At 57.3% G+C, this 15543-nt stretch overlaps 7 protein-coding genes across 7 annotated transcripts; 3 read left to right on the top strand and 4 right to left on the bottom strand.

Annotated features, from left to right (window-relative positions):
- Positions 1-248: 248 nt before the first annotated feature.
- On the top strand, positions 249-3117 carry TRAVEDRAFT_57635 (uncharacterized protein). The gene is made up of 10 exons (XM_008038269.1): positions 249-327; positions 386-435; positions 503-517; positions 568-596; positions 690-832; positions 885-2088; positions 2146-2316; positions 2370-2423; positions 2478-2760; positions 2822-3117. Exons 1-10 carry the CDS (start codon positions 297-299, stop codon positions 3008-3010), a joined length of 2169 nt encoding a protein of 722 aa, XP_008036460.1. The 5' UTR covers positions 249-296; the 3' UTR covers positions 3011-3117.
- A 753-nt stretch (positions 3118-3870) lies between these two features.
- Positions 3871-5155, bottom strand: TRAVEDRAFT_82443 (uncharacterized protein; the record flags this gene model as incomplete). The annotated part of the gene is made up of 2 exons (XM_008038528.1): positions 3871-4446; positions 4502-5155. Coding segments are annotated over 2 exons (1230 nt in total), but the record flags the coding sequence as incomplete, so codon positions are not given.
- A 402-nt stretch (positions 5156-5557) lies between these two features.
- Positions 5558-8601, top strand: TRAVEDRAFT_36048 (DNA repair protein SNF2 family; the record flags this gene model as incomplete). The annotated part of the gene is made up of 12 exons (XM_008038002.1): positions 5558-6259; positions 6311-6518; positions 6569-6691; positions 6741-6845; positions 6900-6973; positions 7024-7246; positions 7309-7618; positions 7671-7772; positions 7825-7994; positions 8047-8112; positions 8169-8430; positions 8493-8601. The coding sequence occupies 12 exons, from the start codon at positions 5558-5560 to the stop codon at positions 8599-8601; spliced, it is 2454 nt and encodes an 817-aa protein (XP_008036193.1).
- Positions 8602-8673: 72 nt separating this feature from the next.
- Positions 8674-10158, bottom strand: TRAVEDRAFT_165073 (uncharacterized protein). Its single transcript, XM_008038527.1, has 2 exons — positions 9292-10158; positions 8674-9231 (listed from the first exon to the last, which is right to left on the bottom strand). Exons 1-2 carry the CDS (start codon positions 10146-10148, stop codon positions 8832-8834), a joined length of 1257 nt encoding a protein of 418 aa, XP_008036718.1. The 5' UTR covers positions 10149-10158; the 3' UTR covers positions 8674-8831.
- A 909-nt stretch (positions 10159-11067) lies between these two features.
- On the top strand, positions 11068-11876 carry TRAVEDRAFT_19065 (uncharacterized protein; the record flags this gene model as incomplete). Its single annotated transcript, XM_008037801.1, has 2 exons — positions 11068-11271; positions 11322-11876. The coding sequence occupies 2 exons, from the start codon at positions 11068-11070 to the stop codon at positions 11874-11876; spliced, it is 759 nt and encodes a 252-aa protein (XP_008035992.1).
- Positions 11877-12186: 310 nt separating this feature from the next.
- Positions 12187-13466, bottom strand: TRAVEDRAFT_36045 (uncharacterized protein; the record flags this gene model as incomplete). Its single annotated transcript, XM_008038001.1, has 6 exons — positions 12187-12327; positions 12383-12573; positions 12636-12736; positions 12786-12960; positions 13034-13217; positions 13341-13466. 6 exons carry the CDS (start codon positions 13464-13466, stop codon positions 12187-12189), a joined length of 918 nt encoding a protein of 305 aa, XP_008036192.1.
- Positions 13467-13970: 504 nt separating this feature from the next.
- TRAVEDRAFT_57633 (uncharacterized protein) lies at positions 13971-15443 on the bottom strand. The gene is made up of 6 exons (XM_008038268.1): positions 15278-15443; positions 14973-15153; positions 14720-14897; positions 14567-14667; positions 14330-14511; positions 13971-14277 (listed from the first exon to the last, which is right to left on the bottom strand). The coding sequence occupies exons 1-6, from the start codon at positions 15398-15400 to the stop codon at positions 14146-14148; spliced, it is 897 nt and encodes a 298-aa protein (XP_008036459.1). The 5' UTR covers positions 15401-15443; the 3' UTR covers positions 13971-14145.
- Between the last annotated feature and the right edge of the window lie 100 nt (positions 15444-15543).

Below are 15543 nucleotides of genomic sequence, written 5' to 3'. Positions count from 1 at the left end.
TGGCGATCATTTAGTATATGTTCCTTTCAATATATGTGCGCTATATTTCACCGTTCGATTCGCATGGTTGTAGCTAGTAGCAGGGTCCTGTTCGTGGAGGCACCTGCGGACAGTACTTGCCAGTAGACGTTGTGGTATGAGGGCCGTTAGCGCCGGCCTCGAGGCGCTGGCGCCTCAAGCACGCTGACTTAGGGCGCTAAAGTGCTGTTCTGTCCTTGGACGCGTTCTCCGCCTCAACCGCGCCCCCGCGTTCTGCTCTCGCGTCCTATCTCTTATTTCTCTACCATATCAAGGCCATGGCGGGAGGCCCAGGAGAATACGAAGTTGGTCAGTATGCCGTGTCCTCTCAGCCCTGCATGAAGTCACCTGGATCCGCCACATTTAGAGACCATTGTAAGGGCCAAAGTCGCGAAGAAGAAGGGGAGGAAGTCATGGGTAAGTGACAACACACACAGCGCTGCTGAATGTATGTTGTGGATGCTGAAGAGTTCGCAATGTGTAGCTCTATTGTGTCAAGGTGTGTATCACTGCTTGCTCCTGTAACGAACGCTCGTTAACTCCCCGCAGTGGAAGGGCTACGGCACCGAAGACAACACGTAGGTTTCTGCTCCTGATATACAGCTGCCATGACACCTAGTGTCCCTTGGTAGGTACAGGTGGACGCACATGCTCATGTCTCGAACCTACAGGTGGGAACCGGTGGACTCTTTCGTAGGCGGGTCCGAGCACTTCATAGAGTTCTTCTGGAACCGCGTGAACACGGATGGACGCGACTACCAGAGCATTCGCGAGTTCGCTGTCGATGAGGAGTTCTTTCCGTCTGGGCCACCTCGTATGTTTACGTTCAGATATTCTGCAGCGCGCACCCTTTAACCCCTCCGCAGGCCGGAAGAAGGCGAAGAAGACGGAAGACCCCGAAGATGTCATTGAAATTCCCTCTTCCCCCTCTCCAGCAGCGAACGCGGACTCTGAGAACGAAGTACGCTCTATCATCGACGATGATGAACCAGTCATCACCACCACTACGCGCAACAAACGCCGCCGTTCCTCAGGCGCTGCAGACGCGGAGCCCTCACCCTCAAAGCGTCCGAAGCGAGGCCGCCCTCCGGGCAAACGTGCTTCAGAGGTGGAGGTTGAAGAGGCATCTAAGACCCTCACTCGCAAACGCTCCGTCCCCGAGATACCCAGGACAAACCGCGGACGTGCACCAGTAGCGGAGGCTTCGACGTCTTCCCCACAGAAGCCCTCTATCCCGCGCACGCGGGGGCGAAAGGCCCCACCTGCCCCGCGCGCGTCTTCCTCCTCACCTGACGAGCTGTCATTCCTACCAACGACCAACGGCAAATCTCGAGCCTCGCCGGCGAAGAGAAATACTGCGGCCGGTTCGCGTGTCGAAGCTGCTATCGATGTCGACGCTCCGCACGAGGGATCAGCCTCCGAGGACGCAGCGGAGGCCTCCGCTATGATTGTAGACGACGATGAAAGCGAGGCGTTAACTTTCGGCACGCCAAGTCTGCTCGCCCCAGAGCCCGGCCCTTCGACGGCTCTCCCAGCACACCGTTCGCGCGCCGCAAACCCTCGGGTGAAGGTCATGGATGACCACAATCTCACGGAGTCTGGCGGTGCCCTTTCTGTCAAAGCTAGGTTCATGAGGCGCACCGCGGGAGCGAGCACCGTCGAGAGCACCGCAAGTAGCCCTGCCCGCCCAGGGCGCGTTCCGAAGGGAAAGGCGGGTCCCGGCAGATCCTCTAGCGGTCTCGTAGTAGGCGGAACTCGTCTAGTAGCGCAAAAGGGCAAGTTGACGTCCGTGAAATCGGCTGCAGGTGCCGCCAAGTCCAGCGCGTCGCAACGAGTGTCTGCCGTCGAACAGAACGGAGACGACGGCCCGCTCTTTGATTCAACCGACGCAGAAGAGGTCCCGGGATTGGGCCAACTGGACGATGCGCCGAAGCCGCCTCCTTCCGGCAAGGAACTACTGAAACAGGCTGGACTGGATGCCACGGCTGCCAACGACTTGCCAGACTTCGAGGAAGATGCCGAGGGTGAGGATGACGTCGAATTCATCGAAAATCCGTCGCAACCGCAAGGGTACGTTGCCACACTTGCCACGGCCTACATGCCCTTACCTTTGTTCCGGACGAATAGTCCTCTGTCGCCCAACGGCCAGGCAGCAGGCGAAGGGACCTCTGGAGTTGCCGCTCCAGAAGAAGCACCGAAACTTCCGGAGAAAGCACCTATCGTGCTGGAAGCCCGGCCTCTTACGTTTGCGAGCCGTGTCACTTCCGCTTGGAGCCAGTCTACCATCTTCGGCCCTCTGTACGTCTGCTTGTGCGACATCTATCGGCGAAGATAGCTAAGTTTTGGAACAGCGCCCTTGGGCTGAGTCCCACCCGGAAGGCTGTCCAAGAGGAACAGAATGGCTCGTACGTGATATGCGACCTGCCACAAGGGTATACATAGTTCAACGTGTTACACAGATCTTCACCCAAGAGATACACGCTCAACCTGAACCTCGACTCCGCCGTCTCCCTACCCATCACGCTCAAGGACACTCATGCCGATGTCACATTCTTGGAGAAGATCGATACCAACGCACGAAACCCGACCGGGAAGTTCTACAAGGACGAGAACTCCATCGCCCTGGTCAACACCCTCAAGCCGTGCAAATCATACGCCAGAGTCGCCCTCAGCGACGGCGCAACCGACGAGCAGAAGAAGCACTTCGAACGCTTCGTCTCTCGAATGCTGGCTGGGGAGTTGGTGAGTCCCAGCTGTGCAGTTGCCCCGTCGGTCCGCCACTGACAAGGCTGCTATCGCATAGTTCATCCAGATGAACCACTTCGAGCCGCTGGTGATGTGCGCCTCCGAAAACTCCGTGCTCGGGCAGAAACTCGCTGTGCCCGCGCCTCTTCTTGGTCTCGCTGGAACGGTGCTCGTCGTCCACGTCAGCATCGAGGACCATTGTGCGTACGCGGACGCCGCCGATCGGGCGGACGGTGCGCGGTGGTGAAGGACGGTGAAGCCCGGTCTGCGACGATGTTCTATGCTATCTGCTATTCTGCTGCTTTTGTCACTCCTCATGTACCTTGTCATACTACAGCGTGCTAATATCGAGAACGACGCCTCTTGTTTGTCATTACGAGCCGACTGCAAAGGTTGCGCAGACACTGCCCGCAGTTATCTCCTACTGCCAACTGGCACTGATGCTCAAAATAGTCTGTGTTTCCGACGACACGCACATACATAATAACCCGGTACATGTAAACCAAAAGAGATGAATAGTGTGCGGAATCGCGATTCCCAGAATCACAACTTTCCCTTGATAGTAGACGACTCGTCTGACCCAAAGTAATACAACGCAGCCAGGCGGCACTCAGCCAGATACTCCTCCGCGTCCTCGGTGCGGTACACGTTCGCGTCGTATGTCAACACCAGGTCGATAGCCCCACGCGCAGTCGTGCTGCTGATGAGCAGCTCCGTCGGCCGCGCGTGCAAGTACGTCCGGTGGTCGACCATCCGTAGTACCACTGCCGGCGCGGGGGTCGTTGGCGCACGAGGCGCAGCCGTGGCGGGGACCGCGGTTTCGCCCACCGTGCCGTATGCCGGGCTCGGCGGAGCGTGCGCCGTGCGAATGCACAGCGGGTGGGCAGGCGGGAGCGGATACGTGCTGGGCAGTATGGGGGTAAGCTGCGGGGTGCGTGCGTCAGTCACGCTGTACATGCCCCATCAGCCAAAGCGGGATGCCCTTACGTCTCCTACGCTCGACAGCGCGCTCGTCAACGCGTACTCGGGCGAGGCCCGGTCCAGCGCCGCGAGCTCGGGGAAGTCGGGGAGCGGCTCGCCCCGCGCAGCGGCCTGGTGATGCATGACGACCTTCTTCTTGCGCGCGAGGTACAGCGGCTGCTTCGCGTGCGCGATCTCGAGCAGGAGCGGGTGCTTCACGGCGCGCGCGAGCCGCTGCTTCGACAGCTGCGTGCGGTGGAAGAACCGCGCGCGCGAGAGCAGCGCCGCGTACGGCGGCGCCCCGTCCTCCTCGCGGGGCACGCCCGCGTCCCTGCGCGAGCCGAACGGCGTGGGCATGAACGGCAGCGCGACGTCGTAGTAGTCGATCATGAGCAGCATCTCGCCGACCCCGCCCGCGCGCTGCCACGCCTCGTCGAGGTACGGGCGCAGGTTGACGGGGCCGCCGAGGTTCATCGGCTGGCGGCGGCGGTGCTCCCACTCCGCCTCGGGGATGTCGTCGCGGAGGTAGCGGCGGTGGAGGAGGCGGGTGAGCGCCATCTGCGCGATGACGGGGATCGCGGCGCCGAAGGTGACTTTGTGCTTCTTGCAAGAGCCGAGGATGGCGCGGGTGCTGACGGGGTCGATGCGGACAAAGACGCGTGCGGTGGTTGCTGGCGTGCGGTAGGTCTCTTCGGTAATCGTTCGCGGTAGAGAGTGGCCTCCCTACGACAATCAGCATATAGGATGATATATATATAGAACTTTCGCGGAGACTTACCGCTAGTTTTTTGCGCATGTTGAAGAAGGTGACCTTTCCAATGGCGCGCCGCCACCTCTGCCGTGCGACGCTCATTTTGAGGGAAGGGTTCAGGATATTAGATGGGACCGCCATGGCAAGCCGTTTTTCCAAAGCCGGTGCCTGAATGGGCGGCGAAGACAGCACATCGAGGAACGTCCGACTGAGGCTTGCTCCAGAAATGCCGTCCGATATCGCATGCGCCGCTTGGAAGAGCACCTCGTACGTGCCCGGCTTGTCCGCGCGTGTAAGGACCCATGCCCGGGTCATGATGTGGCTGGCCTCCGTCGGCTTGTCGCGGATCCCGTCTTGGATGACCGCCGCGACCTCATCCGCAGAGCGTACGGTGCGAACGGTCAGTTCGTCCGGCTTATGCTGCGACAGTGCACGCTCGTCGACGAAGAATTTGACCGTGCCGTCAGGCTGTGGCTCCATCCGCGAGGCTAGGAGAGGGTAGTGCCGCTTGACCGTCGCCCAGGCGCGCGACACATTGTCCTCGCCAAAGACGAGGGAGCCTTGGGAAGGGTCCGTGAGCTCGAGGGTATAGTGCCAGATGATATCCGCAGTTCCGTTCAGGATGCGGTCGTAGTAGAAGCTATGTTCCGCAGGGCCCAGAGAACGCGAAAACGTCCGCCCCTCGGCGGGTGTCGACCGTACTAGAGACCACTGGAAGGCATTGGACGACATGGGAAGGGAGAAGTGAGCTGGAAGACCGGCTCGACGAACGGATGCATTATGTCGCCCTGGGCCCTGGAGGGTGCGGTCTTGCTGGATCTGAGTCAGAGATGTGCATGCGGCTGATCGTGAGTGTTCCTGCCGGGCTCTCGGAGACTTTTTATTACGCCAAGGCGGCGGAGGCGTCTCCGGCCCAGCCCTTCTCCCGCTGCAACGGGCGCCTGTCAAAGATGCGCTCACGTGCTCAACGCGCGTCGCGTCCCTTATGTCAGCGCGTCGCGTGTAGGCCGTGGCTAAGCTGTGGCTGAAGCCTCATCGTCTCTTTCATCTCTTCCACCACCACCTCTTGCCTCAGCTCCCGCCATGTTACGACGTGCCCCAGTGACGCCAGATGGCAAGGTCATGGACCGGTTCCAGGAGAGCTCTCGCATCAACAAGCCTTTCAAGCCACCCACTCCCGCCGCTGGCACTCGAGAACAGCCTCAACGCAAACGCAAACGCGTTTCCTACAAGGACGCCCAGCGCGGCTCAGACGACTCGGGAAGCGAGAATGAGGGTGCGCCCAAGAAGAAGAAGAAATCGGGCGGCAAAAATGACGGCTTTGAACGACCTCTTGACAACAACATCAAGCACTACCCCGTATACAAGCCCAAGCCTTTCGGCCAAATATCCCATCGCTTCTCTATACCCGAGATGCGCAACAAGGACGGGGACGTGATACCCACTGTACAGACCAACATCGCTCTTGGTATCCGGCCGCTTGCGAATATCATTCCTCGGCCGCTCCACGATCCTATGGAGGACCATGCTATCGTTCTCTATGATCCCACCATCGACGACAGAGAGACCGACGAGGAGCGCAAGGAGCGCGAGAAGGAGGAAGCCAAAGAGAAGGCGCTCAAGGAAGCCCAGGAGAAGTGTGCTGGTATGTACAACCCGCACAAGAGCCTGAAGGAGCTCCTTGGGGGTGGCAAGGACAAGAAGCGGCATGCGCACAAGGTTCCGGTCGTCATCGACCCACGCTTGACCAAGGTGCTACGGCCCCATCAAGTCGAGGGTGTCAAGGTGCGCCGCACTAGTATATGTAGTATGACATGTCCTCATGCATTATTCAAGTTCTTGTATCGGTGCACAACCGGCATGGTCGTGGAGAATCAATACGGCTGCATTATGGCCGACGAGATGGGTCTGGGCAAGACCCTACAGTGTATCGCTCTTCTCTGGACTCTGCTCAAGCAATCGCCGCATGCTGGACGTCCTACTATCGAGAAGTGTATCATTGCTTGTCCCTCAAGTTTGGTGAAGAACTGGGCGAACGAACTAGGTGAGGCTCTTCTGTAATGGTCAGTAAGAGCCGTGTTCATTTTGGTTCAGTGAAGTGGCTAGGGAAGGACGCAATTTCTGCATTAGCTATCGACGGAAAGGGAGGCAAAGCCGAGATGCTGGAGAAAGTCGCCCGCTGGGTTGCGTCTTGTGGACGCAACGTCTCGCAGCCAGGTAAGCTCGATTTAGCTCATATTTGGAGACAGATCTGACGCGTTCTCAGTGATGATTGTATCCTACGAGACCCTACGTACTTTGTCCGTACATCTAGCCAACTGCTCGATCGGCCTGCTTCTCTGCGATGAGGGCCATAGACTGAAGAACTCTGGTACGTATTGGACTTACGCATTGCCGCAGACCACTTATTCACAATCATTCACAGAATCGTTGACGTTCCAGGCTTTGAACGGTCTCAACGTCAAGCGGCGAGTCATTCTGTCTGGGACTCCCATCCAGGTATGAACGTCAAATCCAAAACGTTTCACGCTACTAACGATCGCCGTCAGAACGATCTTTCGGAGTACTTCTCGCTTCTCAACTTCGCCAACCCGAATTTTTTGGGATCAAAGAACGATTTCCGAAAGAATTTCGAGAATGCTATCATTCGTGGCCGCGACGCGGACGCAACAGATGCTGCGAAGAGCGAATGCGAGAAGAAACTCAAGGAACTTGGAGCTTTGGTCGCTAAATTCATCATTCGGCGCACGAACGACCTGCTGTCGAAGTATCGTATGTGTCTTTCCCGCGGCACTCCTATCGACTTCCCAATGCTCATCGATTCCCCTACGCAGTGCCCGTCAAATACGAGCAAGTCGTGTTCTGCAAGCTTTCGGACTTCCAACTGTCACTCTACCGGCTCTTCATATCTTCGCCTGAGATTCAAGCACTGCTCCGTGGGGCTGAATCGCAGCCGCTCAAGGCGATCAACATCCTCAAGAAGCTTTGCAACCACCCAGAACTGCTTGACTTGCCTGGTGACCTTCGAGGTTGCGAGAAGCTTCTCCCTGAAGGGTACGCCGGCGCCGGTGCCACAGGACGAGACAAGGGCCGGAACCAGGGCGTGAACTGCGAGTGGGGAGGCAAGTTCCTGGTGCTCGAGCGGTAGGTCCACTCGTTCAAACCGAAGTAGCGAGGTGCTGAACTCGGTGTATAGGTTCCTCCACCGCATACATACGGAAACGAACGACAAGATCGTCTTGATCAGCAATTACACCCAGACACTGGACTTGTTCGAGAAACTGTGTCGCAGCAAGAAGTAAGCAATCATTCTGCTCTCGTTATCCTCATACGTACCCATGCACATCCAGGTATGGTCACTTCCGCCTGGACGGCACGATGACGATCAACAAGCGGCAGAAGCTGGTCGACTCGTTTAACGACCCCAACGGCAAGGAGTTCATCTTCCTGCTGAGTAGTAAGGCTGGTGGATGCGGTATCAACCTCATCGGCGCAAACCGACTTATCCTCTTCGACCCCGGTATGTTGCATCGTTGCTGAGTAGTGGAGTCGTCGCTGACTCTCCTCTGTAGACTGGAACCCGGCGGCAGATCAACAGGCTCTCGCCCGAGTATGGCGTGACGGCCAGAAGAAGGAATGTGCGTACCAACCCTCCCCTCTCCGTCTCAACCCATCCTCACTCATGCGGTCGCAGGCTTCGTGTACCGCTTCATCTCCACCGGCACAATCGAGGAGAAGATCTTCCAGCGGCAGGCGAACAAGCAGGCGCTCTCGTCCGCGGTCGTCGACGAGAAGGAGGACGCGGAGCGGCACTTCTCGATCGACGCGCTCCGCAAGCTGTTCCTCTTCAACGAGAACACGCTGTGCGAGACGCACGAGACGTTCAAGTGCAAGCGCTGCAAGGAGGGGCGGCAGTTCGTCAAATCGAAGGCGCTGCTGTATGGCGACGCGAGCACGTACGTGTCTATGTTTTTGTTTTGGGTGTGTGCGGTGGCTGATGGAGTGCCTGCTTCGATAGGTGGAATCACTTCACGAACGCGGAGTTGAGAAATAATCACGATGACCTGCTGCGTGGGGAGACGGGGCTGCCCGAGGTGTCCTTCGCGTTCCAGTACATCAGTCATTAGGCGGCACGTCTGGCACGTCCCCCCTCGTTGTATTCGGGTTTTGTTGGTTGCATGACTTGATGACGGACATGGCATGGATTGTATTTGTAGATAGAACGGTTAGTATATACCGATAGCACCACGCAGTATTAGCACTGTCGACTAGAGATACATATAGTATTACACGTCGAATATTCAGAAGCACAGATTCTTGGAGCAATGAGAAGCCAAGAGGGTATAGTCGGCATACTTCATGAAACGACCTCTTTCCAGCTGCCCCAGTTACCGCCGACCTTGCGCACTTTGACCTTCTCCCCGCTCGCGCCAAAGTATGTCGCGCTATGCCACGCCCGCATCTCTTCCTCGCCAAACGGCCCAAACACCTCGCCCGCCTGGCCTGCTTCGGGCACGTCCCACTTGTACTCATACTTCACGTCTGCGGAGGGCGGGATCCAGTTGGCGTCAACCTTGCCCGAAGCGCGTACGGCGCGAACGAGCTCTTCGTATGTCTTCGAGTAGATGTCGGTGTCGCCGAGCGACAGGAGCGTGGATGCGAGGTGGGTGATTTGGTCGATCTCGGAGACTTCTTTTGGCGTGGTGTCGACCTCCATCGCGCCTCCAACGGGATCGCTCTTGGTCTTGTTGTTAGGTCTGACAAGTACACACTGTCAGCTCTGCGACGAATACACGCGCGCCGCACGTATAACTCACTTCTTCTCGGCACCACCGCCGTTCTTTTTCGCCTTCGCACCGAGCCGTTGCAGAGCTTCGAGCACCGTCTCGCCCTTCTTAAGCATGCCGACAAGCTGCTGCTCGATGCTATCCTTCCCGCCGAGCTCCCGCAGTTCGCGCTCCTCGGCCTCCTGCAGCTCCCGCTGGTGCCGCGCCTGCGCCTTGTGCAGCTTGCGCGCCTTCTTGATCTCCTTCTCGTCCATGCCCTCCATCCAGCGGTCGTGCACCGCGTGCGGGTCGAACGTGCGCACGTACGTCCCGTCCGCCGCGAACTTGCCCTCCTCCATCTCCTCGCGCATGTTGAACGACGACAGCTCGAAGCCCATGCCCGCTTTCTTCCTTCGCTCCGCCTCGTCCTCGTCCTCCGGGTCCGCATCCTCCTCCTCCGAGTCGCCCTCCTCCCCGTCCTCCCCGCCCCCGAACTCCTGCCCCTCGATGTCCCCCAAGCGCATGAACTCCTCCTTCTTCTTCTTCGCGCCCGCGCCGCCGCCGTCCTTCTCCGCCTTCTCCTCCTTCTCGCCGATCGCGAACATGTCCTCGTCCTCGTCCGCGCCGTCCTCGCCCGCGGCGCCCGGCTTGCGGCTGTTCACGACGCCCGGCTTGCGGCTGTTCACGACGCCCTCGCCGTCGTCGCTCGAGTCCGAGTCGTACCCCTCGGCGTTCACGCGCCCCTTGCGCCGCGCGGACGGGTTCTCGAGCGCGGCGTCGACCTCCTCCGCGAAGTTCGCGGGATCCTCGGACGGCTCGACGAAGCGCGTCTTCTTGCGCGAGCCCTCGGCCACGGGCGTGTCGGAGGCGGACGTGGCCGCGCGTTTTGTTGCTGCTCGGGGTGCCATTGTGGTTGGTGTGGCGAAAGATACCGTCTTGTGGATGGAGGTGAGCGAGCGGATCTGAGAGCTGCTGCAGCCGCAACCGTTGGGAAGTGTACGGCGCTTAGAGCGCGGTAGTGGCGGGCCGGGATGCCGGCAGCCACTGACGAAATTGGGTTTCGACGCAACCGCCGCGTCCTTGAAGCTCCTTGCTTGTCTTGGTCCATCACCCTCGCCGCGCTGACCCCATCCGCCATCGGATACCTGTGATAATTTAGAGGACGAGGAAGGCCAGGAACACAAGTTTACGTTCGAATTCAGCTTCGTATTCCGATGGTGCGCGCGATAGCAGCGTCAAGACCTATTCATACCACCGGTGAGCCGCCCTATCGTTTTGATCATGCGGTATATACGTACTACCCGCTCACAGCACGAAGTAGGTCAATTGCCCTCCATTACTCGCCGCTTGCTACCTTTGCGTATCATCGGCGTAGGGTAGCACCTGGCAGCACCGAAACATAGACACCGTTCGCACGCGTGACCACCTCTGCGACTTTCAGCAGACCAGCCTCCAGCCTGGAAGCAGGCAATATCAGCGGTATCGCCAGTGGTAGCCGGAGTCCGGGCCCATGGATCATCTTCCAAGCACTCTTCTGACATAGGTTGCGGACTTCCCATGCTGTCAAACGTCTCGCTTCTTGCATGGGCTTCAACGGCGGCCGTCCAAGCTGAAGTTATCTGAATTATCAACACCGGACTCGCTTCGCGAGGTGCGTACAGACATTGATGATTTCCCAGGGACTGTGCAAGCCTATCCTTGGGACGTCTCACGGCCAACTGTTTGCCGACGCCGAGAGCGTAGGCCGTCCTGCGAGGCTCTTATAGAACGCGTTCTTTGTATTGGGCTCTCGCCAATTCCCTCCCTCGACATCCCCTAGGTTGCAGCATGTCACTCCTCCTATTGCCAGTTGTGGTCACACCCCTACTAAAAGTGCCGCTGCTTCTCTCAACCGCGGCGTGCACTTACCATGGGATGAAGCCCCCCACGCCCATCGCGCAGCCCCAGGAGCGAGCGAGATTCTCCAAAGGCGATGTTCTGGGCCAACTGTGGACGCCTAATGTGATGGTCAAACTCGCCGTCGTCCTCCGCGTATGTCGTTCGTGCACACCCGGCAAGCTACGTTCTAATCCCTATCACAGGCATCGCTGTGCGGCGTGGCTATTGCAGAAGCGGCTGCCCTCTTGGCTGAGCACTTCCCTTCCGCCATATCAGACCGATTGCTTGCGTTCCTCTTCCCCAGCTCTAACGCGCGCCCGGCCTCACTCTACGCCACGCCCCTCTTCATTGTGGGCTCGACATTGGCCACCACCGGCGGTCTCATCCGGATCGCCTGTCACCGCGCCCTCGGGCGCTTCTTTAGCTGGCAGATGTCGGTACAGGACGGCCACAAGCTTATCACGACGGGCCCGTACTCTGTCGTGCGCCACCCGAGCTACTCCGGGTGGCTGCTTCTGGTCACCGGGAACACTCTCGCGCTGCTGGGCCCCGGCTCGTACCTCGTCGCGAGCGGGCTGCTGGACTCGCGCGCGGGGAAATTGGGCGCGGGGGCGGTGGTGGGATACCTGGCGTTCGTCACCTACGTGCTGTGCAGCCGCATCCCGAAGGAGGACGAGGTACTGAGCAAGGAGTTTGGGGAGGAGTGGCAGGCGTGGAGCAAGACGACGCCGTACAGGTTGATCCCCTACGTGTACTGAAAACCGTGACAAGCTCATCATACCGAGGAACGTAGACCCGTAGTGCACCGAATTGACGTTCGTAGTCTTGCAGTCCTGCGCTCCCGTGCGCTCCTTCGTGTAATATATCATTGAACTCGTTGTGCCACAAGAACGGACCAGATCAAAATGCATGCGACAGCAAATGATTCCACCATTATGAAGTGGAAGTAAGGTAACGCAAGGGTAACGTTCGACCAAGAGCGAGAATCAGCTAGCGAAAGCGATGATGTGCTTTGAGATATCAAGAAACGGTGCCTGTGAAATGTCTCGAGCCGACGCCAGCACCATTTCAAGGCGAGCTGGTCAGGTCGATCACTTCGTCATCTGCCGCGATTGGGACATGGATGGGCGAAATCTCCCGCTTGACCACTTCCTTCGCCTTCTTGGCCCGCCTCTTCTCGAGGCGGTCTTGGAGTAACGCAAGTTGCTCCTGCCGCGAGCTTCAGACGGACGTTTCCAGAGAGTGTACTAACCACAAGACCCACCTTCAAATTCTTGTCCTCTTCGTCATCCTCGTCATCGGAGAGAGCCTCAGTCTTAACTCCAGGCTCTTGACGCCTTCGTTTTGGATCTCTCGGTCCAGCGCCGTCCTCGGGATCCTGCACTTCGGCCCCGCGCTTCGGTGGATGGTCAGGCTTCGGCGCCGGGGGCGCAATTCCGTTTGCCCGCAGAAGGTCTGCATGCAGATGTCAGACACGTCATATGTAACGCATAGACATGCGGACGTGGGCGAAGCACCTAGGGGTCTGTAACGGAACACGATGCGAGCGCAGGGCTCCGGCTCCGCTCCAAATGCCTTCCGGTACTCAATGCGCTGCATCGCCTGCGGGACACCAAGACTGTCGAGAATGAGGTGGTGCTCAAACGTGTCGATGATCGGAATCATACGTGACAGCGTGGACACCAGCCTTCTTGCTCTTCTCGTGGATGGGCCCGATTTCGACAAGGCCCGTTGGCTCAAATGGTTTAGTTGCCGCGATGAAACCCTCACACCGAGTGAACACGAGTTCTATAGAGCCAAGCTTATCGCTGGTATTCTTCGTGTTCATGAGAGCATCATCATCTGTGTAGATATAAAATCAGGCCGCCCCTGGCAAGTACGCGCGCCAGTGAGGCGCTGATTACTCGCCACGCACCGGTGAGCATCAACTCGGAAAATTTGAACGGGCATATGGAAGCCTCTGTTTCGTATATGCCCATACACATACTCTCCGTATTGCAAGGGTGGTGGGCCAGCTGTTGAGCGAGGCGTCCATCGACTTGTATATCAACAGTCATGCTCTGTTTGCCTGTATGGTCGGTCCACTGGACCCGAAATTCCTGCATAAATGTAAGCACATGCTTATAAGCCCCAAGAGAGAGATAGAAGATTCGGTGTCGGGGTTGCATACTTCGGTTTCGTACACCTTGCGCGCAACACTAAAATCTAGGGAGACGTCTCACCTTCGAAACCTCGCTGGCGATCCAACCTGTTGCCGTTATTTCGTCATCATAATTGGCTGAGAATATTTCTAGCTCTTTGCCGTCGCTGAGTATCCGCGCCGAGAGCTTATCGATTTGGAGAGGCATAGCGTAAGAAAATACGGTAAACCGGGTTCTTAAGAACCAACGTGCGACGTGACCGGATTTGAGGCCTGAGGAATAGAATGATCGACATAATGATTGCTCAAAGGAGACCAAATGACATACCTTGGAATGCGACCTGCAAATCTGAAGACCGTGTTTGCACCTCTGTACGAACAAACCGTAGCAGGTAGCTCGTAGAAGTCAATGTCGTTGCGAGTGTGGTGCCAGCAGTAGATTGGCGCTAGATGTGCAACGGGTGCCGGTGACTACCGGCGCATCATGCATCATGCCAAAACTCGGAAGCCTCTCAAAGGCGGAGCCGGCCGCTAGCCGTGACTGTGCCAGTTCTCGATATAGTAGACGCTTTGCTAGGATGCGATACCGACGTCAGGCGCGCATTGGTACCCATCATGAGACCGACGCCGGTATCCTGTTTCTTTCATGCGGAGACAGTCATGCAGATGTCAGCTAGTACATTCAGCGCATGAGGGACTTCGAGCGGAGAAATCGGAACAAATTAGGCGGTCCATACACCGAGTGATATGTCACAGAAATATGGTAAAGAAGAGAAGACGACGAACCAGGAGAAACGATAGGCCAAACGGACAAGAAGAACGGCTGTCTGGAGACAGTACTATCTGAAGCCGAAATCCTCACCACAAGCTGGGGGTAGACTCCTTTCCTAGGTCAAATCGATCACTTCGTCGTCCGAAATAAACGGGACGCGGATGGGCGACATTTCCCGCTTGACCAGTGCCTGCGCCTTCTTGGCACGCTTCTTCTCCAGGCGGCCCTGAAGTAAAGCAAGTTGCTCCTATCGTAGGCTTGAGACGGATGTTCTCACAAAATGCATCTGCAGGACCCACCTCTAACGACTTTTCGTCCTCTTCATCATCCTCATCATCGGACAGCGTTTCAGACTTCACTGCAGGCCCCTTGCGCTTGCGTTTGGGATCACTGGGTCCGGGGGCCCCAGGCTCCTCCACGTCGTGACTGCGATCCTTGAGACCGGAAACTTGCGGTGCAATGCCGTTTGCGCGAAGGAGTTCTGCGTGTTTTGATCAGATAATTCCGAGGCATGCGGTTGCAGCTGAGTGGACTACCTATAGGTCTGTAGCGGAATAGGAAATGTGCGCATGATTCGGTTTCCCGGCCGACAGTCTCACAAGTCGTCTGGGGTTCAATCTGCACCATCTCACCGAGACTTCCGGGCCAGTTAGAAAGAAGGAGTAGGCTTTATGACATCGAAAGCTTACGTGACGGTGTGGACCCCGGCCTTCTTGCTCTTCTCGTGTACAGGTCCGATTTCGGTAAAACCATATCTACCGACATACGGTCTCTTGGTCGGCTCAAAACGCTCAACCCGCGTCAATATGACTTCAATCGAGCCGAGTTTGTCGCTAACGTTCTTGGTGTTGATGATGGCGTCGTCGTCTGAGAACACAGCCACGCCGATTTTTTTCATGAAATTATACTGGTACACACCACGATCAATGCGAGAGCACACACCTGTGAGAATAAGGTCGGAAAACGTGAATGGGCGGATAGAGCTCGACGAGACATACACGCCCCTACAGTCTCCTGTCACGCCTGTTCGATGCTGCATGCGTTGAGCAATGTTCCCGTCGGTATAGATTGCGGCAATGAAGGGTATGTCCCCGGTCTCTTCTCCCCAGTGAACCTTGAACTCCTGGTATGACGTTAACACAACATCGGTATCCACAAATTCCTCAATCAGGCGAGAACAATGGACCAGGATGCCCTATGCATTGTACACCGGTGTAGCGGTAATCTAGAGGAGTCCCGTATCTCACCTTCAAGACCTCACTGGCTATCCAGCCTGTTGCCATTTCGTCGTCCTCTTGGGCCGAAAATATTTCCAGCTCTGTGTCATCACAGCTGATATGCGCTGAGAACCCGTTGAAATGAAGTGGCATAGCTAGGGATGATGATAGGTGAACACTAGAGCAAGCAGTGTCTAGTTCTCTGTCGTAGGTAAGACGACAATGCGGTACAATCAAGAAAGCTGTTGGCTCGCCTTAAAATATTGGACGAATCGGACGAAAACCTTCGACCAACT

Source organism: Trametes versicolor (assembly GCF_000271585.1).
Source record: "Trametes versicolor FP-101664 SS1 unplaced genomic scaffold TRAVEscaffold_4, whole genome shotgun sequence".
NCBI lineage: Eukaryota > Fungi > Basidiomycota > Agaricomycetes > Polyporales > Polyporaceae > Trametes > Trametes versicolor.
This window is presented reverse-complemented; position numbering and strand designations above follow the sequence as displayed.